Source organism: Procambarus clarkii, chromosome 67 (genome assembly GCF_040958095.1).
Source record: "Procambarus clarkii isolate CNS0578487 chromosome 67, FALCON_Pclarkii_2.0, whole genome shotgun sequence".
Taxonomy (NCBI): domain Eukaryota; kingdom Metazoa; phylum Arthropoda; class Malacostraca; order Decapoda; family Cambaridae; genus Procambarus; species Procambarus clarkii.
The window spans coordinates 22,425,864-22,453,196 of record NC_091216.1 but is presented as its reverse complement, the minus strand read 5'-3'; the positions used below and the strand labels follow the sequence as shown (position 1 = coordinate 22,453,196).

At 44.1% G+C, this 27,333-nt stretch overlaps 2 protein-coding genes and 1 long non-coding RNA gene across 4 annotated transcripts in view; all 3 read right to left on the bottom strand.

The window, feature by feature from the left end:
- The window catches only part of LOC138355450 (uncharacterized), a 114,197-nt gene that overhangs the window by 27,375 nt on the left and 59,489 nt on the right, over window positions 1-27,333 (bottom strand). Inside the window, exon 1 of one of the 2 annotated variants that reach the window (XR_011223932.1) lies at window positions 1,698-2,907. The exons of the other annotated variant lie outside the window; for it this stretch is intronic. This is a non-coding gene — a long non-coding RNA (uncharacterized lncRNA). Of the gene's footprint in view, window positions 1-1,697; window positions 2,908-27,333 lie in introns of those variants that run through there. 2 annotated transcript variants of the gene reach the window in all.
- Window positions 3,801-8,221, bottom strand: LOC123767722 (uncharacterized). Its single transcript, XM_045757666.2, has 7 exons — window positions 8,182-8,221; window positions 7,461-7,568; window positions 6,728-6,839; window positions 5,592-5,685; window positions 5,094-5,194; window positions 4,829-4,952; window positions 3,801-4,107 (listed from the first exon to the last, which is right to left on the bottom strand). Exons 2-7 carry the CDS (start codon window positions 7,522-7,524, stop codon window positions 3,949-3,951), a joined length of 654 nt encoding a protein of 217 aa, XP_045613622.1. The 5' UTR covers window positions 7,525-7,568; window positions 8,182-8,221; the 3' UTR covers window positions 3,801-3,948.
- Window positions 16,035-21,257, bottom strand: LOC138349792 (uncharacterized). Its single transcript, XM_069310439.1, has 7 exons — window positions 21,207-21,257; window positions 19,332-19,439; window positions 18,468-18,579; window positions 18,223-18,316; window positions 17,663-17,763; window positions 17,416-17,539; window positions 16,035-16,572 (listed from the first exon to the last, which is right to left on the bottom strand). Exons 2-7 carry the CDS (start codon window positions 19,393-19,395, stop codon window positions 16,435-16,437), a joined length of 633 nt encoding a protein of 210 aa, XP_069166540.1. The 5' UTR covers window positions 19,396-19,439; window positions 21,207-21,257; the 3' UTR covers window positions 16,035-16,434.

Below are 27,333 nucleotides of genomic sequence, written 5' to 3'. Positions count from 1 at the left end.
GTGGGCCAGTCCCCTACCACAGTGTGGGCCAGTCCCCTACCACAGTGTGGGCCAGTCCCCTACCACAGTGTGGGCCAGTCCCCTACCACAGTGTGGGCCAGTCCCCTACCACAGTGTGGGCCAGTCCCCTACCACAGTGTGGGCCAGTCCCCTACCACAGTGTGGGCCAGTCCCCTACCACAGTGTGGGCCAGTCCCCTACCACAGTGTGGGCCAGTCCCCTACCACAGTGTGGGCCAGTCCCCTACCACAGTGTGGGCCAGTCCCCTACCACAGTGTGGGCCAGTCCCCTACCACAGTGTGGGCCAGTCCCCTACCACAGTGTGGGCCAGTCCCCTACCACAGTGTGGGCCAGTCCCCTACCACAGTGTGGGCCAGTCCCTACCACAGTGTGGGCCAGTCCCTACAACAAATCGTACACTCTGTATATACCATTTTGGTACACAACCATTACATCTAGTTGGGAATTTTTTTAAGCATAGCATTTTTATATTAAGATGCCCAAATGCTACATTGATAATAAAGTGTTGTAAAATTTATGAATTTAACTGACGTTATCAAGAAATGACAATTTTTGTAATTTCTTTTTCAAACTAAAGAAAGTATTAAGAGCAATTCGAGTATTTCAATAAAACGCTAGGGATATTTGAAATTGAAACCCATGCTATATATATATATATATATATATATATATATATATATATATATATATATATATATATATATATATATATATATATATATATATATATATATATATATATATATTATATATATATATATATAATGGATTTATATTTGTAAAGTTCTTGATTCAGAAACGATTACAATAAATTTATCAAAAATGTAGAGGAATGACAAATATTGTAATAGGTCATGTCTGTTAGGCCTCCTTACCCCATTATGGATGAAACCTGAGTAATCCATTAATCCCTTAACCCTTATACAAGCAAGAGTTTAGGAGTATGGACAGTTCTGGGAGGGGGGGGGGGGGCAGTCAGGGGCATCACCCACCAGAGGAGTAATTTATCATTAAATGTTAAGATATGTAACAGGTAAATTACTTGTATACCAAGTAAGTAATTATCAAAAGAAGGCACTAAATATATACCAAGTAGTTTAACATGAACACTGAATACCACTTAAACATTCAGATATAATATTATTCAAGGATATATACATTTAACACCACAGCTGCTCCAAAAATTATGCAATAGGCTCGAGTAGGTATACTTCAGTAATCATGCAAAAACGGATCATAAGATTCAGTCATATATATATATATATATATATATATATATATATATATATATATATATATATATATATATATATATATATATATATATATATATATATATATATATATATATATATATATATATATATAAGTAAGCAACTAGTATATAAATCATGCTACATCATACCGAAAGCATATTCAAATGTAAGTCCATTAACTATCGGGAAGTAAACTCCGTTGGACTTGAAAATTTCCACATTGGTTATAAGGAATTATGGGAGCGCCTCGGCCCGCCGACCTCGTCTCCATCACGCTACGGCTGGCCAGTCATATGATGGCTACAGTAATTCTAGAAATATTCTGCTCAGTTGTCAACAAACACCTGACCCTGTCTAGATTATATTCAGGAACTACTAGAGAATAAGTGGCATGCACTAGGAACAAAAAGATGGTCATACTTGGATGGTGGAGGAGTGGATAACGACGTCTGGTCCCCACAACACCGTGAATCCATCTGCCGACAGTTTTGGCGCCGGAATACATCACATTCCAGAAGTGGCTCGAATTATAATTCTGAGTATTGTTAATTAATTGCACAGGCCATTACTCAATTAATCCCTCTGACACAATTATTTCTACATCCAATTACATTACAATGTCTCAAGTAATATTTTTTTCGATCAAGTAAAAAACAAAATAAAATAGTCAACATTTGAGGACTAGTTGTGATGGGGAGGAGGTGAGGCGGCCGTAGTCTTGGCGGGAAACACTGGCGCGGATGTCAGCAGCTACTTGTAAACTTTAACATAGGTGTACACCTCCGTCCTTCCCTAATATGTCTACATAGTATGTAATATGAAACCCTCGGGAAAGTTCAGGAAACTCACCAAAATAAAGTACATTTGCGTTGACGGAAAATCAGTTACTCACATGACCTGTGTGGTGATGGTGACATCACTACTCACAAGACGTGCTTGGTACCAACACAAAACCTTACAGTTGTCTGTTAAAGGTACCAGATGGCCCATAATTCCGTTCGTTAATGTGATAGTGAACGGTCACTGGCTTTGACCACAAATATTATATCGTTGGGAATGCCCCGGTAAACCAGTATTCCCGGGTTCGTTCTCGACGCACAATCGAGAATTCCGGGTTCGAAGCCCGGGCGGGCAGCCCGTCCTCATAAACAAAGGCCAAAGTCCATTACATGCACCTGCCAAACCCCCTGTTTATGAATGAAAAGCGGTTTACTCGCGACTCACAACTGATGACGTCCGAACACTTCCGGAACAAGTGCTTCACTCACATCCTCTGTTCGAACCATAATTCAATAAATGCTTCATCCACGTCCTTCAAATACCAGCCCGTCCTCCAAACAAAGATCCAAAAGTGATTCCATGCACCCGCCAAACCACCTGTTTATGAATGAAAAGCGGTTTACACACGACTCACAACTGCTGACGTTCGAACATATCCGGAACAAGTGTTTCACTGACGAATTTTGTTCGAATCACAACGCTATAAATGCTTCACCCACGGACTACAAATACAAATAATCGCCAACAGAACCTAAACACCTAACCTAACCTAACCTATGCCTATATATGCACAATATGCTAATATATTATAATATTAATTTATACTTGAGAAAATTCCCATTTTGAATGAACAGCATATTAAAATTTATGAATGCGTCTGTGGGGTCGACCGCTGGATGTAATGGACTTGAGTCGAGGACGGGTTGCAAATACAGATAATCGCCAACAGAACCTAAACACCTACCCTAACCTAACTATACATAGAATTTTTATGTATAATAATATTAATTAATATACGAGAACAAACCAATTTTTAATATACATTATGTTAAATGTGATGAATGCGTTTGGGGAGGACGGCCGCTGCTTTAAACAGCCTAGTGTGCAACCCGTCCTCGGACCAAGTCCATTCTATCCAGCGGTCGACCCCAAGACGCACTCATCAATTTTAACATTCTGTTCATTCAAAACAAGAATTTTCTCAAATATAAATTAACCTAACCTAACCTAACCTAAAAGTAGTATTTTATATTATCAAATTGTATATATTTAGGCACTGGTTAGGTTAGGTGTTTAGGTTCTGTTGGCGATTATTTGTATTAGTAGTACGTGGGTGAAGCATTTCCAGTGTTGTGGTTCCTCAACCCAGCCTCCAAACAAAGACGCCCTTTACGGGCTCACCATAGCCCGTGCTACTTAGAACTTGTTCAGAGTAGCTGAATCTATAACAACAAAGACGCCCCCGGTACTTTTGCGGGGACGAGTTGTGGAACCATCTGTATAACCAGTTTTCCAACTGGCCTCGGCAAATCTTTACACGACTCTCCAGAGAGAAGTTGAGACGTGGCGTGGTGTGGTGTTGCTCTAACTCTTCCCCGCAGCACACTACGGCTCTACACCTGTGACACTAGTAATATTGATATGATTTAAAGGTAAGAACAATGTAGACGAGGTCCTATTACCAAGTCCTAACTTAGGACTAACAGGTGAACTATCATTAGGGATCAGTCAAACCATTTAACATAATATATTTCAGTTTATTTTAAACATTGTAAAAGGTATCCAGAAGCCTTGGGATGTAGTTGACTTTGCTTCAGAAGACAGTCCGTGCCAGGAAGACAGCTCTGAGGCGACGCTCACAACGTAGGTATCACGTTGATGGCTGTGAGAGTCAGGGCGCTCTGAAGGCCGCTGCCACACACGCCAGAGAGTTGAGGAACTCCTCAAGCGCTAAGGAGTTCTCGTTGAAAATATTTTGGGCAATCTCAATAAGTGCTTGAGCTTCTTCTTCGATGTGAGCGCTTATCTCCTCTGCTCCCTCGAAGTCCGCCTAGAACACAACGTTAGACGATGAGTCACAATAACGTGGCTGGAGAAATGATGACTAAACTCAGAAAATGAGTTGTGGTTTGGTCACACCACAGCTTGGTAATAATGCTCACACGTCTTGATAATGATCCAGGACGGACCGAAATGTCGTCGCTTCTTAATATTGTGAGTTGCGGTTTGATCATCACAAAGTGACAGTTTGTAGGGAACATCATCACTAAGTTTAGTGAGGCTTTTGTCATGCCTCATCTCCCGAGCGGACCACGATGCCCCGGTACTTGTGCGGACTGACCTGCCACCCTGCCACCACCCATCTAGTGACCTGCCACCCATCTAGTGACCACACCTACCACACACTTGGCCTACCCCCCTTCTGGCATGACACTCTACCTCCCCCCCTCACCTACACACAAGATGGCGGCCAACTGATGTAAACAATCCTCACAAAAGCTACAGTTTGCAGATGGTTTACAACTTGACTTTCTTAAAATTATATATTTTGACTAAAGTTTGTGCAACACTTGTTGTGTCTGAACAGCCTCACATCCTGCCCTGTACAAAACTCCTCCCTAATACCTCCGTCCTCTCTCCTACTACAACATCCACTTACTTATAGCAAGACGCGGTACTCGTACAACCCCTCTCTTGTACCTCACCCCGTCCTCCTTCCTGTAACTACAACACTCAACTATTCACGGAAGAAAAGCGGGAGTTATACTCACTATCATGGAGCCAATGGTGAAGTCCATGACGAGGGAGCCCTCTTCGATACAGCCTCCCAGGGGGTCTAGGGTGATTTCTTCGGTCAAGAAGTCAACGTTGAGACCGAACAGGATGAACTCCAAACTGTGGGCGACACCGAGGCTCAACACACATCTTTATGATTTCAATTTTAAACAGGTACATAGTATTATTGCCATCAATATGTCATGCAAAAAGCAGGTTCTACAGGACAACGCGTACTACCACAATTGAGCATCAACTTACTCTGCTGTGCCTGAGCTGTACATTTCCTCGCCATTAAAGGTGCCAGCGAGGGAGTAGTCCTCTGTGCGGAAGGTGACGTTGACCACGGCGTCCACCTTCGTCTGCAACAGTTACCTTAGTGAGCAGTGGGGGAGGGAGGGTACACCATACCTGTGTTTAGGGTAAAGGAGACACTACACCCTTCCTGGGGAAGTGGGGTAGCTTCACCCTACTAGTAGACAATGGGCAAACACAACTAGCGGAAGTCACAATAAGCAGAAACTGACAATGTCTCTGCAGCGCTCTATGGACCCTTAGAGACTCTTCGACTCCCATCTGACTCTTAGGGACTCTTGGACTTCCATCTGACTCTTAGGGACTCTTTGGACTTCCATCTGACTCTTAGGGACTCAAGAGACCCTATGGACTCACTCTTAGGTCTTACACTACAATGTATACATCACTCAGTAACCAAACTAGAGAGGTAATTATAGGCGTTAAAGGAGAATAATGATGTACCTGTTTAGAGACGAGCGGGACTGGCGGCTGGAAGAAGGTGACCACAATGTTGGAGAACCCGCCGTGGACGGTGTCGTTAGCGTTGAACACCAGGCTGTTGGCACGAGTCTGCGTTAGTGGCTGTCTGCTGAGGCAGGCTCTCTTAGCTAGTAGTGTCTGCTGAGGCAGGCTCTCTTAGCTAGTAGTGTCTGCTGAGGCAGGCTCTCTTAGCTAGTAGTGTCTGCTGAGGCAGGCTCTCTTAGCTAGTAGTGTCTGCTGAGGCAGGCTCTCTTAGCTAGTAGTGTCTGCTGAGGTAGGCTCTCTTAGCTAGTAGTGTCTGCTGAGGCAGGCTCTCTTAGCTAGTAGTGTCTGCTGAGGCAGGCTCTCTTAGCTAGTAGTGTCTGCTGAGGCAGGCTCTCTTAGCTAGTAGTGTCTGCTGAGGCAGGCTCTCTTAGCTAGTAGTGTCTGCTGAGGCAGGCTCTCTTAGCTAGTAGTGTCTGCCGAGGCAGGCTCTCTTAGCTAGTAGTGTCTGCTGAGGCAGGCTCTCTTAGCTAGTAGTGTCTGCTGAGGCAGGCTCTCTTAGCTAGTAGTGTCTGCTGAGGCAGGCTCTCTTAGTTAGTAGTGTCTGCTGAGGCAGGCTCTCTTAGCTAGTAGTGTCTGCCGAGGCAGGCTCTCTTAGCTAGTAGTGTCTGCCGAGGCAGGCTCTCTTAGCTAGTAGTGTCTGCTGAGGCAGGCTCTCTTAGCTAGTAGTGTCTGCTGAGGCAGGCTCTCTTAGCTAGTAGTGTCTGCTGAGGCAGGCTCTCTTAGCTAGTAGTGTCTGCAATGGGCAGGGTGAGGTAGGGCCCACAACACAAACTAGGGCAGGGTGAGGTAGGGGCCCACAACACCAACTAGGGCAGGGTGAGGTAGGGGCCCACAACACCAACTAGGGCAGGGTGAGGTAGGGGCCCACAACACCAACTAGGGCAGGGTGAGGTAGGGCCCACAACACCAACTAGGGCAGGTGAGGTAGGGGGCCACAACACCAATTAGGGCAGGGTGAGGTAGGGGCCACAACACCAACCAGGGCAGGGTGAGGTAGGGGGCCACAACATCAACTAGGGCAGGGTGAGGTAGGGGCCACAGCACCAACTAGGGCAGGGTGGTGGTGGTCGTACTCAGCATGGTCGGTGACAACATGGAGGTCGTTGATGCGAGGGAAGACGATAGGGTCGTGGGGTGCCAGAGCCGCCTGCAGCGCCGCCGTCAGCTCCTCCTCCAGGATGCCATCTGTTAAGAACCAGTAAGTATAAGGGTTGATCCCATCTATCAAGAATGAACTACAGTCTTTCTCTGGTTCTTACCTTATAAATCATGTATAACATAATACAATTGTTCTCTGGTAGACTAATTGTATCGCTATATTAGACAGCAAAACTTGAAGTGTAGTATTCGACATTAATAAAAATATTACGTCAAATTATACCACAAATACTATTCAAACTATTAGTGTCAATAATCAATATTTTACAGTTTTTAGTGCTGGGGGGAAGTGAGAGTTAGGTCAGTACGTGGGTGTAAGTCGGTTCAGTGGGTCCCTACCCACTAGACAAGTACATGTACGTGGGTGTAGGTCGGTTCGGTGGGTCCCTACCCACTAGACAAGTACATGTACGTGGGTGTAGGTCGGTTCGGCGGGTCCCTACCCACTAGACAAGTACATGTACGTGGGTGTAGGTCGGGTCGGTGGGTCCCTACCAACTAGACAAGTACAGGCACGTGGGTGTAGGTCGGGTCGGTGGGTCCCTACCCACTAGACAAGTACAGGCACGTGGGTGTAGGTCGGGTCGGTGGGTCCCTACCCACTAGGGAAGTACAGATGCCTGGGTAAAGGTGTAATCATACACTCACAAGAGCAGTGCGGCAACACTGAGGCCACCAGAAGAGTGACGATGAAGCTGCTGAATCTGAACATGGCGAAGCTGTGTCACAACGATGACTATCCACTGGAACTCACACCTGGAAAGAACAACAACACGTCTATTACAGGGGGGTCAAAGGGGGCCGACTATGCCAAGGCTACAAGTCAACAATGAATGACTGTCCAGCACAAGGCGGAATCTACAGCTGTCTGGACAAATTATTAGAATGGTAATGTAACCTTCATCGACAATGAAGACAGACTGTGTCTTCATGCTGTTGCTAAGATGGTGGGAAGCTGTTACTAGGGGATGGTAGGTAATCTGGGAACAATTAGCAAGAATGTTTGGAAGCTTGTGGCTGCTAGCAAATTAACAATGATGGAAGTTAGAAGTGTATTTCGTAACTGCTCCTACGAGTTGTTGACCTTCTGACCGGACTGAACGTGTGAGTGGCCAGTCAAATATTGATTTTGAAATATATGAATTGAAAACATACGTCATTAAAGCACAATAGAGAAACATGTGTACTAAACACACGAGTGATTACAGGTGCCATTAGAGGTGGAAATAGTTTGGGAGGAAGTTGTACATCACATAATCTGTGATGAGCCTGCCACACTATTATACACGCCACAGTATACACACCACACCATGAACCAAACGCTACCACAGACAACAGCAAAACACGTTTAGTTGCCCAAATAACCAACCTATTTGATGAGGACTTGTCTGTGAGGAGCTGAGGTGACTGTCTTGCGTATATATATATGCTCCTGTGATGGGGGGTGTGGGGGCGGGGGCTCTTTGTTAAGGGGGGAGGCTTCCTGTGAGGGGGCAATAGGGGAAGAGGACCCCCCCAGCAGAGAGGGAGGCTCCTGAAGTTGGGAGGCATTCCGGAGACAGGAAGGTGTGAGTGGCATATGGGTAGATCTCACACCTCTCCAGCTCTGGGAGTTTTTTTTTCATTTTTTGGGCCTCGATAACCGCATTGGGAACTCACAGCCTGGCCCAGCCAACGGGAGCCCTGGCAACAGGAGCCCCGCACCGCGTGGGATAGCCCCGGACTACTACCATTACAACGTTGGCAGCTACAAGCGGTGAGGACAGTGGACCGTACAATCCACATTTTTTGTAAGTCTTGACGTACTACGAAAGAGTACTAATTGACACTTTCTCAACACTGCTTGTTATATTCTCAGGGTGTATATTATAAGGTATATTATCAACCATCTTAGTCGTGGCTACCAGAGGCCCGGGGCTGGCCGCCGGCTGCAGCAAGAAGCGGCCCAAGCTTCAAGATCAATAAATATCTGAGCCGGACGAGTCAGTGAGTGTAGCAGGTGACCCATTTCCTGAGTGATTAGTGTTTGTCGGAATATGAAATAGGTGTTAATGATAATGACACCAAGTGTAAACTATGTTGTATGTTAAGGTCTCACACCCTCACCCGTTATGTTCTGGATTGTCCGTGGATTAATGTATATAGAAACACTGGGATAAGGACTGTTCCTGAACAAATAGCCTGGATGTGTCACAACGGAAAGGTTGATGATATTCTGGTTAGATATAAGAATTTTGCACCAAGACTGTAACCTTTTGTTGAATTGTCTGAATGTTTTGCAAATTGTCTATATACCTAGTCATAAAGGTATTTGTGTGTACGTCTGGTAACAAAATGCATGTGTAAAGAAAGAAATATATATGTTTATCACTCAAAATGTTCGGTAATATGTTTATTATTTGTGATGTGTCTATGTATTGACACGTTGTACTGAACGGAGTGAGAATAGCTTGAGCTACCTCATCCCTTTGTGTGTATTTATACTTTAATAAACTTATTTCAATTTCAATTACAGTGTGTGTGTGTCCTCTCGCTCAGAGCTGCACGCTAATGCACACTCGGCAACAATATATATAAATATACTAGCGTGAGAAGTAAGACCGGCCAGGTCCCATGGAGTCCCTCTTGTCTGTACTGACATTCACACTCTTCCCATGCCCCCTCTAAAGTTCAGGACGGTCTCCTGATAATGGTCGCAGTTCAAGGTGTTGCCAAGACTAGTTTTTTTAGTGCCTCTTCTCTCCAGTGGCACTAATTCTTGCTGGATACAGTGGCACTAACTCTTGACAGCTACAGTGCCACAATTGCCAGACAGCTTGGGCTCATCGTATGTACGAAATGCTCTATTTTGATAAGTGTAGTTAATATTGATAAAGGAATAATTGCTAAAATAATGACACAAGACATGTAATGGAGGTGATGGGAGCGGCCTATCGACACCTCAATACATGAATGACCTGACCAGCTGCCTCGTTGTATTGTTACTGCCTCATGTCACGTTGATGCAGACGTTATGTTGATGTAGACGTCAGGTTGAAATCTACGTCAGGTTAATGTCTACGCCAGGTTGATGTCTACACCAGGTTGATGTCTACGCCAGGTTAATGTCTACGCCAGGTTGATGTCTACACCAGGTTGAAGTCTACGCCAGGTTGAAGTCTATGCCAGGTTGATGTCTACGCCAGGTTGATGTCTACACCAGGTTGATGTCTACGCCAGGTTAATGTCTACGCCAGGTTGATGTCTACACCAGGTTGAAGTCTACGCCAGGTTGAAGTCTATGCCAGGTTGATGTCTACGCCAGGTTGATGTCTACGCCAGGTTGAAGTCTACGCCAGGTTGAAGTCTACGCCAGGTTGAAGTCTACGCCAGGTTGATGTCTACGCCAGGTTGAAGTCTACGCCAGGTTGAAGTCTACGCCAGGTTGAAGTCTACGCCAGGTTGAAGTCTACGCCAGGTTGATGTCTACGACAGGTTGAAGTCTACGCCAGGTTGAAGTCTACGCCAGGTTGAAGTCTACGCCAGGTTGATGTCTACGCCAGGTTGATGTCTACGCCAGGTTGAAGTCTACACTAGGTTGATGTCTACGCCAGGTTGATGTCTACGCCAGGTTGAAGTCTACGCCAGGTTGAAGTCTACGCCAGGTTGATGTCTACGCCAGGTTGATGTCTACGCCAGGTTGATGTCTACGCCAGGTTGAAGTCTACGCCAGGTTGAAGTCTACGCCAGGTTGAAGTCTACGCCAGGTTGAAGTCTACGCCAGGTTGAAGTCTACGCCAGGTTGAAGTCTACGCCAGGTTGAAGTCTACGCCAGGTTGAAGTCTACGCCAGGTTGAAGTCTACGCCAGGTTGATGTCTACGCCAGGTTGAAGTCTACGCCAGGTTGATGTCTACGCCAGGTTGATGTCTACGCCAGGTTGAAGTCTACGCCAGGTTGAAGTCTACGCCAGGTTGAAGTCTACGCCAGGTTGATGTCTACGCCAGGTTGATGTCTACGCCAGGTTGAAGTCTACGCCAGGTTGAAGTCTACGCCAGGTTGAAGTCTACGCCAGGTTGAAGTCTACGCCAGGTTGAAGTCTACGCCAGGTTGAAGTCTACGCCAGGTTGAAGTTTACGCCAGGTTGATGTCTACGCCAGGTTGATGCCTACGCCAGGTTGAAGTCTACGCCAGGTTGAAGTCTACGCCAGGTTGAAGTCTACGCCAGGTTGATGTCTACGCCAGGTTGAAGTCTACGCCAGGTTGATGTCTACGCCAGGTTGATGTCTACGCCAGGTTGAAGTCTACGCCAGGTTGATGTCTACGCCAGGTTGATGTCTACGCCAGGTTGATGTCTACGCCAGGTTGATGTCTACGCCAGGTTGATGTCTACGCCAGGTTGAAGTCTACGCCAGGTTGAAGTCTACGCCAGGTTGAAGTCTACGTCAGGTTGATGTCTACGCCAGGTTGAAGTCTACGCCAGGTTGATGTCTACGCCAGGTTGAAGTCTACGCCAGGTTGATGTCTACGCCAGGTTGATGTCTACGCCAGGTTGAAGTCTACGCCAGGTTGATGTCTACGCCAGGTTGAAGTCTACGTCAGGTTGATGTCTACGTCAGGTTGATGTCTACGTCAGGTTGATGTAGATAATGCTTGCCCTCTATATACTCGGGGTATAGTGTGTACACTGGTGTCCTGGCAGCAAAAGTGTTAAGGGATCATTTACCGCAGTGACCCATGCTGGCCCGGGCGTCTCGTCCAGCCCGTCCTCCTAATGTCCCACCGGCAAGAAAACGGACTATTTAGTGTCCTCTCCTAACCTACCAGAGGACCACAAAACGGAAAACGGAATATTAGGTCACTTTCGCCAGCCAGTTCCATTTTCAAGAACGACAATTTTTGGCCTTGTGTAACGCCTACGATCGAAATGCGCCGTATTTTGAAAGATGAGAAGTTGTCTAGGCAGCCTAAGGTGCATGCGGTGTTGATCTTCTCAAGTCTCAGTACGACTTCTCCAAACTTCATGTATCGACAGATTATTATAAAACTATGTTAGAATATATAAACAAATACATCTCCAGAAGGCTTACTGGTCCATGTTAGGTAACTCCTGTTTATACATAATCACTCCCACTAGTGTACTTGTTCACACTTTGTCATACTTATCCAACCACCCCCTACTTGTGAACTTATCCACCCCCTCCCACTCATGTATTTATCCAACCACCCCCAACTTGTGTATTTATCCAGCCCCTCCCACTCATGTATTTATCCAACCACCCCCTACTTGTGTACTTATCCACCCCCCCCCCCCCCCCCCTCATGCACTTATCCACCCAATGCCAGCGAGTCAGATTGTATGACGTCACTTGGTAACTTGTTGCCAAGAAATGCTTCCCTATTTTGTTGAAAACCTCTAAACTTCTCCAATTTGAAAACAATAAACAGTGACGACTGTGTGGGGGAACGGAGTTGAATTGTTTAGAACTCTGGCCTCGTCCCGTTCAACACTTTCGTACATCTGAGCATTTTATCCTAGTGGGTTCGTACTTACGAGGCCACTTACGTACTATTTCTTCACCATTACCTGACACTTTACGTCGCTTCTAATGGGTCAGTCCTGTGACTGACCTCTTTGTAATGAGCTTTAATTTATTCTTCGTCGTGGTTATTCATAACTCATTTTTGCTTTTCTTCCAGTGGACCATCCAGTACCCAGACCTTCCAGTGGACCATCCAGTACCCAGACCTTCCAGTGGACCATCCAGTACCCAGACCTTCCAGTGGACTATCCAGTACCCAGACCTTCCAGTGGACTATCCAGTACCCAGACCTTCCAGTGGACTATCCAGTACCCAGACCTTCCAGTGGACTATCCAGTACCCAGACCTTCTAGTGGACCCACCCACCAGTGGTGGGTAACAACATGTAGCCTACACCACCAGTGGTGGTAACAACATGTAGCCTACACCACCAGTGGTGGGTAACAACATGTAGCCTACACCACCAGTGGTGGTAACAACATGTAGCCTACACCACCAGTGGTGGGTAACAACATGTAGCCTACACCACCAGTGGTGGGTAACAACATGTAGCCTACACCACCAGTGGTGGGTAACAACATGTAGCCTACACCACCAGTGGTGGGTAACAACATGTAGCCTACACCACCAGTGGTGGGTAACAACATGTAGCCTACACCACCAGTGGTGGGTAACAACATGTAGCCTACACCACCAGTGGTGGGTAACAACATGTAGCCTACACCACCAGTGGTGGTAACATGTAGCCTACACCACCAGTGGTGGTAACATGTAGCCTACACCACCAGTGGTGGTAACAACATGTAGCCTACACCACCAGTGGTGGGTAACAACATGTAGCCTACACCACCAGTGGTGGGTAACAACATGTAGCCTACACCACCAGTGGTGGGTAACAACATGTAGCCTACACCACCAGTGGTGGGTAACAACATGTAGCCTACACCACCAGTGGTGGGTAACAACATGTAGCCTACACCACCAGTGGTGGGTAACAACATGTAGCCTACACCACCAGTGGTGGGTAACAACATGTAGCCTACACCACCAGTGGTGGGTAACAACATGTAGCCTACACCACCAGTGGTGGGTAACAACATGTAGCCTACACCACCAGTGGTGGTAACATGTAGCCTACACCACCAGTGGTGGGTAACAATAAACTACGAAATGTTAGTTAGGTTACTACATAGGTTAGTTGACGGTAAAAGGCTTATCTCAAGCGTGGCAAAGCCCTGGTAATAGGCATTCCCTTCCGGTAATCCTGGACCCTTGTAGGGAGGAACACTGTGGTGACTTAAGTAGCCTCGTGGTCCACCAGGCCGACCCTTATATTGTCCGCTCCTACTGTTCCTGCCAAATAAGTGATACGTAATACACTGTTACCACTACACAACATATATTCCAAGATGTGTTTGTATTAATAATTTGGCTTAGCCATTTTGGTTTAGAGCGCCTTAGTTATAACCGGGCAATGTTAAAAATATCATGATAATGGCCAATAACAAACTACAATAATTCCTCGGAAATAACACTTCCCTGGTACGATGAGTTCGTTGGTTGGGGCGGAAATGTTTCTTTTCCGTATCAAGAACTCGGGAAATGTGACTATGGTTGGCAATTTAAGAGATAAAACGTGCAGGCGTCTTCTCTACCAAGCGCCTCAGGTCGTGTGCTGTTGCCTAATGGCGTCGCCTCCCTCCCCAGCTGGTAACAAAACTCGTCATTGTCGACATAGGGAGAGAGACGGAGACGCTTGATTTACTGTTCATTTAGATAAATTAACTATTAACAAGTACCTTTTTGTCTTATTTACTCTTTAAATTGAAAATTGCTTGTTACTACAAGAGAGAGAATATATGTATAAAGTGGATTTTGCACACATGACAACATCCCGTTCTCTCTAAAATGTTATCAAATCCGTTCTCTTTAATGAGTTTCCAGTATCTAGAGCTTCCAGTGGACCATCCAGTACCCAGACCTTCCAGTGAACCAGTTCTTGGTAATGATGTTTCGGTCATTATATATTAGTTTGCTTAATAAATTTACTTTAGCAACATATATAATTTGAAACAATTATTTAATTAATGCGTTTTTCATTATTGCGCATTCCAATCTCTTCTTTATCATTCCTGTTCCTTCTTTATCATTCCTGTTCCTTCTTTATCATTCCTGTTCCTTTTTTATCACTTCTGTTCCTTCTTTATCAATCTTGTTCCTTCTTAACTATTCCTATTCATTCTTTATCATTCCTATTCCTGTTGTATCATTCTTATTCCTTCTATATCATTCCTATTCCTTCTTTATGATTCTTGTTCCATTTTGTATCATTTTTGTTCTTTCTTAATCATTCCTATTCATTCTTAATCATTCCTATTCATTCTTAATCATTCATATTCCTTCCGTGTCATTCCTATTTCTTCCTTATCATTATTGTTCCTTCTTTATTATTTCTTCATTATTATTCCCTCATTATCATTCCTTGTAATTTCAAGCCATTGCCAAATTCCCAATGCGTAATTTTTCAATTTTGTTTTTCCTTTACATTTATCACAATTATCGTCATAACAATCATCACTATAACCACGTCCATAACTAGACGACGTTAGAGGTCAAAGATTTGTCAGTTATCAACAAAGCTCCATTAATTAACTAAGGGCTAAATTAATCATTCTAAGGTTGAACTATTATTTGAACCAGCTAGTGAGCTAGTTTCTTGATCTTGAGAATTTATTTGAGACGGAGCCAAAATTACTGCATGAGATAATAGAACTGTGTGTCGCCATGAAAATAGATTTAGGCTGATTGGCAGAAGAAATGAAGCAGTTGTAGGACTGTGTGGCGGCACGGGACTAGGCTGCGGAGGATGGCGTTCCCGTGAAAACACTTTGGGCTGTCTCCAATTGAAATTGAAATAAGTTTATTGAGGTAAAATACACACAAAGGGATGAGGTAGCTCAAGCTATTCTCACCCCGTTAACAAAGCTGTCTCCAAGGATAGGGGGGGGGGGTAGAAATAGCCTAAGCTACTCTATCCCTTTGAGATGTATTTCTTTCTTATCTCAATAAACATACTTGAACTTGAACTTGAATCCAAGGATAGGGGCCTTGGGAAGATAATGAAGAAGCCATTGGTACCCACTATGAAAACCTCCATCACATTCTCTGTACTGGAGGATCGAGGGAAGTATAGGTGCTCTTTCTACAAGGGAGACAGAAGGGTTCATGCAGGAAATAGGACAAATAATCGCCTAAACAGCAAAGGAAATAACAAAGGGATATTAATAAGGTGTTAAATACATCGACACAAAACAATGTATATAAATTGGTTAAGTTTAGATTCAGGAGCAGACGAGGAGTCACAATAACGTTGCTGAAATATGTTGACCAAACCACACACTAGAAAGTGAAGGGACGACGACGTTTCGGTCCGTCCTGGACCATTCTCAAGTCGATTGTCGACTTGAGATTCAGGAAAAATTTGGGTAAATACTAGTTTGAAAATAGGGTGGTTGATCTGTGGAACAAATTCTCGGGTCACATAATATATGAGGGATGACTTGATTGTTTCTAGTGAAGGTCAGACATATATAAATGAGTTTGGGTGGATATAATAGAAGCTGCCTCGTATGGTCCGAGAGTGCTTTTGTAGTTTTCTTATTAATTCTTATGCTATCATTAGGAAGGGAACAAAACAATAAGAAAATTTATTTATGTTTATTTTAAGTAATGCAAATTTTCGCTTTATTGACAAATGTGAAAACCTCTGAAATTTTAGCTTTAAGCATCATTATTGATCAGCACTTGAGAACTCTTTGGTAGTGACGTCATCGGTCTATGACGTCATCACCAAGACCTAACCGACTTCCTGACTCATTTCCTCTTCACTGACGTTGACGAATTATGATATTTTAATGACAAATTGTGCTGTATAGTTGAGCCAAACAATCTATGCATTACCATTAGAAAGTCAAAGTCTGAAGATGTTGGTAAGACTTGAAACAGACAGCAAGTGAGTTACGAAGCAAAACACTAAAGTTATATAATGTTTACAGTTGTAGAAAGTGCGACTATCCTCCTTCTTGCTGCCGGTGTGAGGCACTTAGACACAGAGGAGGCCGTTGACGATCCCCTCGATCTCCTCAGAGATTGAGTTGAAATATGCCTCGGCCATATCTACGAAGAGTCCAGGATTGGCATCGATGTCTTGGTTGATATCATCGGCGCCCTCAAACTCTGCCTGTAACATCAGGCACGAGGCTGTTAGTTATGAGCGTCAACAATTATAGTGTGGCTTCATTAATGTCCCAACACCCCAGTGGACTATGATGTCCCAACACCCCAGTGGACTATGATGTCCCAACACCCCAGTGGACTATGATGTCCCAACACCCTGTGGACTATGATGTCCCAACTCCCTGTGGACTATGATGTCCCAACACCCCAGTGGACTATGATGTCCCAACACCCCAGTGGACTATGATGTCCCAACACCCTGTAGACTATGATGTCCCAACTCTGACAATCACCTGACCTACAATAGAAAATACCAGCCAAGTGATTTAAGCCACACCCACAATCCTTAATTTTCTCAGTTTGACCAGGTTTAACCCTTAGGCTGCTGACAAAGCTTATACGAGTTTTATGATCACTACATGTTGCTAGCTGGATTTATAAACAATTCAGTAGTGAAACTAAGTAAAACTATGTTCCCTTGTGTATTTTTGGGCAGGATCTGATTCTTGGGTAGAATTATGTATTCTTGGGCAGCAAACATGTGCCTTTGCAACACGGGCAGGTGTTTGGTGTTATAATTACTACAGCTAAATATAGGAAAACACTTCCAATAAATGTATTAGTTTTGATTATAATCTAACTGAGCAATTTAAGGGATAGGTTGACAAAACTGACATTTTCCTAAATTTATTTATATCTGGTTCACTTAAATTATATATATAGTGCTAAAGTGTTTAGTATACCTGGTTGAAAGTATATAATGTTTGCCTAATTTTCTAAACATTATTTCTCCTTTGTCGTCCCCCCCCCCTCCACTACCCACAAGAGAGGCAGGAGGTGTACTCACGTCGACAGAGCGTACGGTGAGGTCAATGACCAGGGAGCCGGGGTCGACGCACACAGACAAGGGGTCCAAGGAGTAGGTATCAGAGGTAAAGTCAACGTTGATCGCGAAGCCTTCAAGGAACAAGCTGTGGGGAAACACACACCATCAACACTCACATATTTACACCGTTTACAATCTTCAACATTCAGGCTTTTGACCTTAACATCTAGAGAAGTTTCTGACTCAAGAAGCAGCGTTGCCAACTTACTCGGCTTTACCGGCGTATGCGACTTCCCCTCCGTTGAAGGTTCCAACGATGGTGTAGTCGTCGGTGTGCCAGGTCCAGTCACTGGTCGTCTCAATCCTCACCTGCAGGTGGTAGGAAGGGCACTCTTATCTCAGTGGGTTGTTGTTGTTTTAGATTCAACTACTTAGAACAAAAGTTCCAAAGTAGCACGGGCTATGGTGAGCCCGTAGTGGACTTACCTGGCAGAGGAGCAGGGCTGTAACTGCCTCTCAGTGGGTGGGGTACGGCATTCTTATCCTACTGAACGTTACGTTACTTTAAACTTAGTGCGGGTACGTCACTTTTATCATTGTGGGGGTTACATCACTCTTATGTTAGTTGATTGATTGATAAAGATTAAGCCACCCAAAAGGTGGCACGGGCATGAATAGCCCGTAAATGTTAGTCAGGGCGCGTCGCTCTGATATAAATGGGGAAAGGTAAGACAATCTCCTCTCTCCTAATTATGGTGGTTCTACCGCAGTAGAAATGAGAGGAGTTGGGGTAGATTTACCTCATTAAAATAATAGGGGTAGACCTACCTCGTTAGAGATGAGGGGAATTGGAGGTTCGAAGAAGGTGACCACAATCTCCCCGAAGCCCGTCACGGGGATCACGTTAGCGTTGAGCAGGACACTGTGGAGAGTGAGATACTTGTCAGTGTTACTCTTGTGGTCAGTGTTTACCACAACACGTGTCTTGACAGATATTAACAGGTGTTGGCAGGTGTGAGGCAGTGATACAAGTTGCAACAGGTATGTGTTCACGTGTTAAATATTGAACATACTCGCTGTGGTCGGTAACAACAGGCACGTCAGTGAGGTTGTTGATGGTGTACGGGTCGTAGGGAGCCAGGAACTCCCTCAGCGCCGCCGTCAGCTCATCCTCCAGGATGCCGTCTGTTGAGAACAGATAAGTGTACGGGTTTATACCATGTGTTGAGAAGGGCGCTCTCAATCTACAGTTAGTGTACGGGTTTAGGTCATGGTCTATCAAGTATGGAGCAACAGAGGGTCATTCTTCATTCATGTGTGAAGCAATGTGAACCTTAAGGTTATTTCACAAACATTCAAGATAAACTGTTACACTGAGTGAAAATTTAAACCTGTTTTAGAATATTCAAAATTCGAGTAAATATCATCTCAAGAGTATCGTTCGAATATTATTCAGAGTATTACCTCTAGTATTAAATCATTCAAACAAGGACACAACGTTTTATCCAGTTTTGGTGAGGAGAGAGAGCAAGTAGGAAGTCTTAAGTTAGGCCCGGTGCAACCAAAGCTTGGGAATGGTAAAGTTAGGCCCGGTGCAACCAAAGCTTGGGAATGGTAAAGTTAGGCCCGGTGCAACCAAAGCTTGGGAATGATAAAGTTAGGCCCGGTGCAACCAAAGCTTGGGAATGGTAAAGTTAGGCCCGGTGCAACCAAAGCTTGGGAATGGTAAAGTTAGGCCCGGTGCAACCAAAGCTTGGGAATGGTAAAGTTAGGCCCGGTGCAACCAAAGCTTGGGAAAGACACGAACAGACAGATTTGTCGGTGGCTTCCCACGCGCTGTTAGACAAGTATATGTACGAGGGTGTAGGTCGGGTCGGTGGGTCCCTACCCACTAAACAAGTACAGGTGTCTGGGTAAAGGTGTAATAATACACTCACAAGAGCAGTGCGGCAACACTGAGGCCACCAGAAGAGTGACGATGAAGCTGCTTAATCTGAACATGGCGAAGCTGTGTCACAACAATGACTATCCACTGGAACTCACACCTGGAAACAGCAAAAAAAAATATACATATCATCATCACCATGACTGTTGTGGCGAGAAGGCAAAGGACTAACTTAATTACACATCAGTTACCAAATAAATTTAAATCTTTTTTTCAAATAAATTATCTAGTGAAGAACAATTTAATATTAACAGTGTATCATTGATCACTACAAATTAAGAAGTAATAGTCCATGTCAGTGTTGACGAAGTTTTAATCATAACTTACAGGAGGAGATATTATGTATAGGGAAACTGTAGACTATAAATTATATGAACCGTTACTTAAAATGGAGATTTGTAAACCAATACACATTCACACCGAACAAGTGATCAGATCTCTAGCTCTAACTATCATCTTGGTAGATTATTATTAATCTTGGCGAGGATAATTTAAGAAAATAATAAACACAATTCCGTATTTTAAAACCATTTAAATATATAACTCAAGAGGAAATAGTTCGTGGAATGTGTTCATAGCCTAGTGGACAGTGGTATACCTCACTTGTTTAATGTAGGCTGTACCAGGGCTCTATAGCACTGCTCCTCACCACCTGACATTGCTGGCCACACACTGTACTGTACGTGACACTGGAGGCCAGGTACGTGACACTGGAGGCCAGGTACGTGACACTGGAGGCCAGGTACGTGACACTGGAGGCCAGGTACGTGACACTGGAGGCCAGGTACGTGACACTGGAGGCCAGGTACGTGACACTGGAGGCCAGGTACGTGACACTGGAGGCCAGGTACGTGACACTGGAGGCCAGGTACGTGACACTGGAGGCCAGGTACGTGACACTGGAGGCCAGGTACGTGACACTGGAGGCCAGGTACGTGACACTGGAGGCCAGGTACGTGACACTGGAGGCACATACTGTATGTGACACTGAAGGCCACACACTGTACTGGAGCAAGTGACACTGCTGGCCACACACTGTACTGCATGTGACATTGGAGGTCAAGTACGTGACACCGGAGGTCAAGTACGTGACACCGGAGGTCAAGTACGTGACACCGGAGGTCAAGTACGTGACACTAAAGGCCACATACGTGACACTATAGACCACATGAAGTGTAGAGTACTGGAGAGCAGTATGGGGTAAAATATATCTGGACTAACTGACCAGGAGGAAGCAATGGAGTACCCCGAGCTGAGGGTTCCCCAGTGTGCTAATGACTTCACTTGCACACGATCCACAGTGTTAATAACAATGTCGAAACCCACCAAAATTCGTGTCGACTTTATTGAAGATGTTTCTCCTGTAACGGCTTTATTAAAGCGTTTTTGATGGCCATATGAATTAAATAGGCAGCATATAGCCTAATGGAGGCAGCTCTTATTTATATCTACTCAAACTCATTTATATATATGTTTAACCTACGTTTGAAACCGTTGTAGGTAAACGGCATATTTAGCAAATTTATTTGCATCTTTTTAAATCTATTTTCACCTTTACGTTTTTAAATATTTTGATATTAGATTAAATAACATTTTCATTATATTTTTGGACGACACAAACTTAGGAAACATTGTAAATCAGCAGTATTTGGAGGCCTGGTTATAAACACATTGGTGGATGGTGTTTGCCTGAAACTAATAGGGTCGAAACTACCCTACTAGTTTCAGGGAAAACTAGTAGGACTAGGGAAGGGAAAGTTCGCAGTTTGCTAACAGGGGTCAAAAGTTGTCTGCTAAACAAACACTCTTAAAAACCAAACAAAAAATATTAAAGTAAAATACAATTTGTTGCCAAAAAATGACTTACCTGTTTGACGAGGACTTGTCTGTGAGGTGCTGGAGTGAGTGTGTCTGCTGTTTATATATGGTCCTTTGATGAGGGGGGGTTTTCTATAAGGGGGTAGTATGAGGGGGGGGGAACACTTTGCCATGAGGGGGGCGGGGACTGTAGGCAACACATGGTGGCTCCCACCACCCTCAACACTATTCCCATCAAAACAGTTTTACAGACACTGTCGTGCATTACACCCAGGTTAGGCTTGTGATACTACATTTTATTACACGGAATTATATTACTTGGTATGTAAGTTGATCCATAGGTTTACTAGACGATTAAATCATAAGCAGTTTACTTCTATGGAGTGAAATCGCTTAACTGTCATTTTGAAAGCATTGTTTCAGGTGATATTTGACAATGTTTAATTTAAGCAGTTTTATGGGTTAAGATTGTCATGCACTTTAATGATCTTAAAAGCTTATTATTTTCCTTTCCGAATATATTTATCTTGAATGATCTCATTATGGCACTTAATATTATATAGACTTAATTTATAGCCTTATAATGACTTACTTTACAGCCGTATATTGACTTTACAGACTTATGGAATATTAGTTTACAGCCTTATATTGACGTACATGGTGCGAGTCTTAACCAGGTTGTGCCTCTACAGTTCTGTATATATGTTCTACCCTATGATCTAGACAGATGGGTCGAGGTGCCCAGTACTGATGATAGACAGATGGGTCGAGGTGCCCAGTACTGATGATAGACAGATGGGCCGAGGTGCCCAGTACTGATGATAGACAGATGGGTCGAGGTGCCCAGTACTGATGATAGACAGATGGGCCGAGGTGCCCAGTACTGATGATAGACAGATGGGTCGAGGTGCCCAGTACTGATGATAGACAGATGGGCCGAGGTGCCCAGTACTGATGATAGACAGATGGGTCGAGGTGCCCAGTACTGAGGGTAGACAGATGGGCCGAGGTGCCCAGTACTGATGATAGACAGATGGGTCGAGGTGCCCAGTACTGAGGGTAGACAGATGGGCCGAGGTGCCCAGTACTGATGACAGACAGATGGGTCGAGGTGCCCAGTACTGAGGGTAGACAGATGGGCCGAGGTGCCCAGTACTGAGGGTAGACAGATGGGCCGAGGTGCCCAGTACTGAGGGTAGACAGATGGGCCGAGGTGCCCAGTACTGATGATAGACAGATGGGTCGAGGTGCCCAGTACTGAGGGTAGACAGATGGGCCGAGGTGCCCAGTACTGAGGGTAGACAGATGGGTCGAGGTGCCCAGTACTGAGGGTAGACAGATGGGTCGAGGTGCCCAGTACTGAGGGTAGACAGATGGGCCGAGGTGCCCAGTACTGAGGGTAGACAGATGGGCCGAGGTGCCCAGTACTGATGATAGACAGATGGGTCGAGGTGCCCAGTACTGAGGGTAGACAGATGGGTCGAGGTGCCCAGTACTGAGGGTAGACAGATGGGTCGAGGTGCCCAGTACTGAGGGTAGACAGATGGGCCGAGGTGCCCAGTACTGAGGGTAGACAGATGGGTCGAGGTGCCCAGTACTGATGATAGACAGATGGGTCGAGGTGCCCAGTACTGAGGGTAGACAGATGGGTCGAGGTGCCCATTACTGAGGGTAGACAGATGGGCCGAGGTGCCCAGTACTGAGGGTAGACAGATGGGCCGAGGTGCCCAATACTGAGGGTAGACAGATGGGTCGAGGTGTCCAGTACTGAGGATAGACAGATGGGTCGAGGTGCCCAGTATTGATGATAGACAGATGGGTCGAGGTGCCCAGTACTGAGGGTAGACAGATGGGTCGAGGTGCCCAGTACTGAGGGTAGACAGATGGGCCGAGGTGCCCAGTACTGAGGGTAGACAGATGGGCCGAGGTGCCCCAGTACTGAGGGTAGACAGATGGGTCGAGGTGCCCAGTACTGAGGATAGACAGATGGGTCGAGGTGCCCAGTATTGATGATAGACAGATGGGTCGAGGTGCCCAGTACTGATGATAGACAGATGGGTCCAGGTGTTGATGTCTTAGTGGTCGTCTCTCATAATGATGGCTGAGAACTTTATAACCATTTATGTCTCTCAACATTGCACGGGCTTTATTCCTGCTGTGTTCTGTAATGTTTCAGTTCCAGGTATGAGAACTCTTCAACTCATTTTGGAAGTTTGTTGCTAGGCTTTAGCTCTTGGCTCATATCAACCCGTCGTCTTACAAATTATGTCGCTTTTCGCTCGTATGAGCTACAGGAAAAAAAAAAAAGTTCGCAATTTGAAAATGAAAAATAACTGAAAATATATCTTGGATTTTATTTTTTTCCGAAAAGCAAGTTAAGGATCCTCTGGTAGGTTAGGAGAACAGGAAGCTCTCCTAAGGTTTCAATGCTATGAAAACCGTTAATCCTCTCCTAACCTAACAGCCTAACGGAGGATAAAACAGAAAACGGGACAGTACGTCACTTTCGTCAGCCGAAAGTGACGAATTTCACTTCGAATTACGTCCTTTTTTAGCCTGAGTGCGCATACGAGCGAAAAGCGACGTAATTTGTAGGAGGACGGGTTGCATATCTACTAATCGGTTTGTTATTCATTAACTACTCATTTGTGGTTCAAAATATATCCAGAATATTAATCTTCCAAACATGTTTCTTATCCAGTGAATTTAGGAACTTTGACCTCAGTTCCTAGAGTGAATCGCCCATCAGGATGGCGCAAAATTAAAATCACCGATTTTACATTTTAGTTACATTTACAAAAAAAAATACATAAATTTCTTCATAAGGTCTGGTTACACCGCTTCACCGCGAGTTTTCACTGCTCACGGTGTCATTGCACGATGTAAAATTAACTTCCAAAGTTGTTATAAAAGAGGTCAAAAACAGAGAGTTGGTTAGTAAAAATGGGAGTGGCCAGCCGTCACCAGCGCGCCATATCACAGCATGGGAACATGCACTCGTTAACAACCCACGGCTAAGAATATCATATCCAAATTTCCCAGGGAACAGTTGGCAGACTGTCTGGGGTGTGTTCTTCTCCATGGTGGTGGTGCGCCATATGTTGTAACACAAGAGTGTATCTAACTGTTCGTCAACACTGCTTCCACACTCTGATTGTAATGTTAACAGGGTTAATTTTAGGGCAGCATAGTCCACCGGGTGTTGGGACATCATAGCGCCTAACTCATTGGGACAACTGTAGGTCTAATAAAAAAGGAGGTGGAACAGCTATATATTACCAAGATACCTTCATCTGCAATAATGTCATTAGTGATAGAGACGACTATTGTGAGTATACCATTGCTTATTTTTCGAATAGATCTCTTAAATCCTCCTTGACTATCGGAGCTATCTATAGATTTCCTAATGCTAACATATCTTCATTCTCAGATAACCTAAGGAATCTTATCATAAACAACAATCTCAACAAAAATCACATCATTCTAGGAGACTTAAGAACATAAGAACATAAGAACAAAGGCAACTGCAGAAGGCCTATTGGCCCATACGAGGCAGCTCCTATCTATAACCACCCAATCCCACTCATATACATGTCCAACCCGCGCTTGAAACAATCGAGGGACCCCACCTCCACCACGTTACGCGGTAATTGGTTCCACAAATCAACAACCCTGTTACCGAACCAGTATTGACCTGTGTCAGCAAAATAGCCCCCAAGTTGACTATTTCCTGAACAGCTTGAACTCCTGTATGCTAATCCCCACAATCACCAGGCCCATCCGAATCACTGAAACATCTGCCACTACCTTGGATCACTTATGGACTAGCATAACAGTTCCCCTTACATCTGGTATAATCACTGACAGAACAACTGACCACTGTCCTACCTTCTTCATAGCAAGCATGGACATAACACCACCAGAAAACAAGAAACTTACATTCAGGCTACACACTTAAGCAGCAATAAGCAACGTCACGAATGCACTTCACAATATTAACTTGGAATCTGAATTCAATAATACACAAGATATAAATACTTTAATTAACCTCTTCCTTTCCAAAAGTCTAAGCCTCTACAACACTCACTGTCCCCTCCTCACCAAGCAACTGACAAAAGAAAAAACAACCCGTGGCTCACAAGGGGCATATTCAAAGCAATCAACAAGAAACATGAATATGAAAAACTTAGGATTGGCCTAATTACAAAGGAAGTAGTTAAGAGATACTCATCAATGTTTACCAGTATAATAAGAAGAGCGAAACTTTCCTATTATGAGAGTAGATTCAAAGAAGCAAAAGGCAACATGATAATCACATGGAAAGCCGTCTCTAACATCCTAGGATCTAAACAACATTCACATAACCAGATAAAACTCTCAGAGGATGGTTATACACCGTCAACTGATTTAGAAACAGCAGCTGAATTTAATAGTTTCTTTTGATCAGTTGGTGCTGCTAACCTTGCCAGAAAAATCCCAGACTCAGATATATGTTAGCACATATCTCTCAGGCAACTATCCAAACTCTCTTCTCCTTTCACCAGTCAGCCCGACAGATGTTGTGTCCATCATACACTCACTAAAAACCAAAGCTGGAAACATTAGTGAAATACCATCCATGGTATACAAGAGTGCCTCCCATGCCCTTGCACCACCCATAGCTCTGCTGTTCAATAAATCTCTAGAGTATCACACCTTCCCTGATATCCTTAAAAAAACACGAGTAACGCCATTTCATTAAGGAGGTAATCCGGCAGACGTAAACAATTACAGACCACTATCAAACCTACCCATATTATCAAAAATATTTGAAAAAAATATTTACAAACAGCTCTACTCCTACCTCGTAAAATTCGACATTCTTAGCCCCTATCAGTTTGGCTTCCGCTCCCAAAAGAGTACCAACGATGCAATTATTAGTCTGCTTGATATAATTTACTCAGCCCTTGACAAAAATGAGTTTCCAATTGGATTCTTCGTTAACCTGAGAAAGGCCCTTGCTAATATTAACCACAACTACCTCTTACTTAAACTCTACCATTATGGAATCAGAGGCTTTGCCCTGCACTATATCCGATCCTATCTTAGTGACAGACACCAATATGTAGCCATCAATGATATAACCTCTCCCACTCTACCATTAACCGTAGGGGTGCCACAGGGCAGCATCCTAGGACCCCTTATTTCTTATATACATCAATGATCTGCCTAATGTCTCTAACATTCTTCAACCTATATTGTTTGCTGATGATACTACCCTCATCGACTCAGACCCCCAACCCACACATATTAAATAATGTTGTAAACAGTGAACTAAATAAAGTTCACTTATGGATGTCAACCAACAAACTCACACTAAGCATAGAAAATACTTACTACATCTTATTTGGAAGCAAATCAACAAATGCAATTCAGCTTCAGTTCTGGCTACTAGTTCTGGTGTTCCTAGTAGCCAGAACGCACATCTCGGCCTACTATGCAAGCCCCGATTTGCCTAATAGGCCGAGTGATTTTCTTTATTTTCAATATTTTTCTCCAAATAGTTTATTTGAATTATTATTATTATTTTATATTAAGACCATACTTTATTGACTTAGTTCTGTTTGTTTAGGTTAGGTTAAGATAGGTTAGGTTAGGTTAGGTAGGGTTGGTTAGGTTCGGTCATATATCTACGTTAATTTTAACTCCAATAAAAAAAATTGAACTCATACATAATGAAATGGGTAGCGTTATCATTTCATAAGAAAAAAATACGAGGAAATATATATTCAGGAAAACTTGGCTTATTAGGCAAATCGGGCCTTGCATAGTAGGCCGAGTACGACGTTCTGGCTACTAGGTACAACATATATATATATATATATATATATATATATATATATATATATATATATATATATATATATATATATATATATATATATATATATATATATATATATATATATATATATATATATATATATATATATATATGGAGGCCAGAGCTTCACCTCTGGCCTCCAGCGAGGCCCAGTTATAGTGGTGATAGTTACCATAGTCATACACGTCCTCTGTAACTAGCAGACATGTTTTAGATTCAGCTACTCGGAACAAGTTCCAAGTAGCACGGGCTATGGTGAGCCCGTAGTGGACTTACCTGGCACAGGAGCGGTGCTGAATGACTAGCAGACAAC

What these genes read in the sequence shown, in the direction of transcription:
- LOC123767722 (XM_045757666.2), bottom strand. Translation starts at nt 7,524, where the DNA reads ATGTTCAGATTCAGCAGCTTCATCGTCACTCTTCTGGTGGCCTCAGTG. An exon ending in TCCCGCTCGTCTCTAAACAG is followed by an intron (nt 5,195 to 5,591) that starts GTACATCATTAT and finishes TAACTGTTGCAG; the next exon opens with ACGAAGGTGGACGCCGTGGT. An exon ending in TCACCATTGGCTCCATGATA is followed by an intron (nt 4,108 to 4,828) that starts GTGAGTATAACT and finishes GTTGTGTTCTAG; the next exon opens with GCGGACTTCGAGGGAGCAGA.
- LOC138349792 (XM_069310439.1), bottom strand. Translation starts at nt 19,395, where the DNA reads ATGTTCAGATTAAGCAGCTTCATCGTCACTCTTCTGGTGGCCTCAGTG. An exon ending in GCATACGCCGGTAAAGCCGA is followed by an intron (nt 17,540 to 17,662) that starts GTAAGTTGGCAA and finishes GTTTCCCCACAG; the next exon opens with CTTGTTCCTTGAAGGCTTCG. An exon ending in TCACCGTACGCTCTGTCGAC is followed by an intron (nt 16,573 to 17,415) that starts GTGAGTACACCT and finishes CTGATGTTACAG; the next exon opens with GCAGAGTTTGAGGGCGCCGA.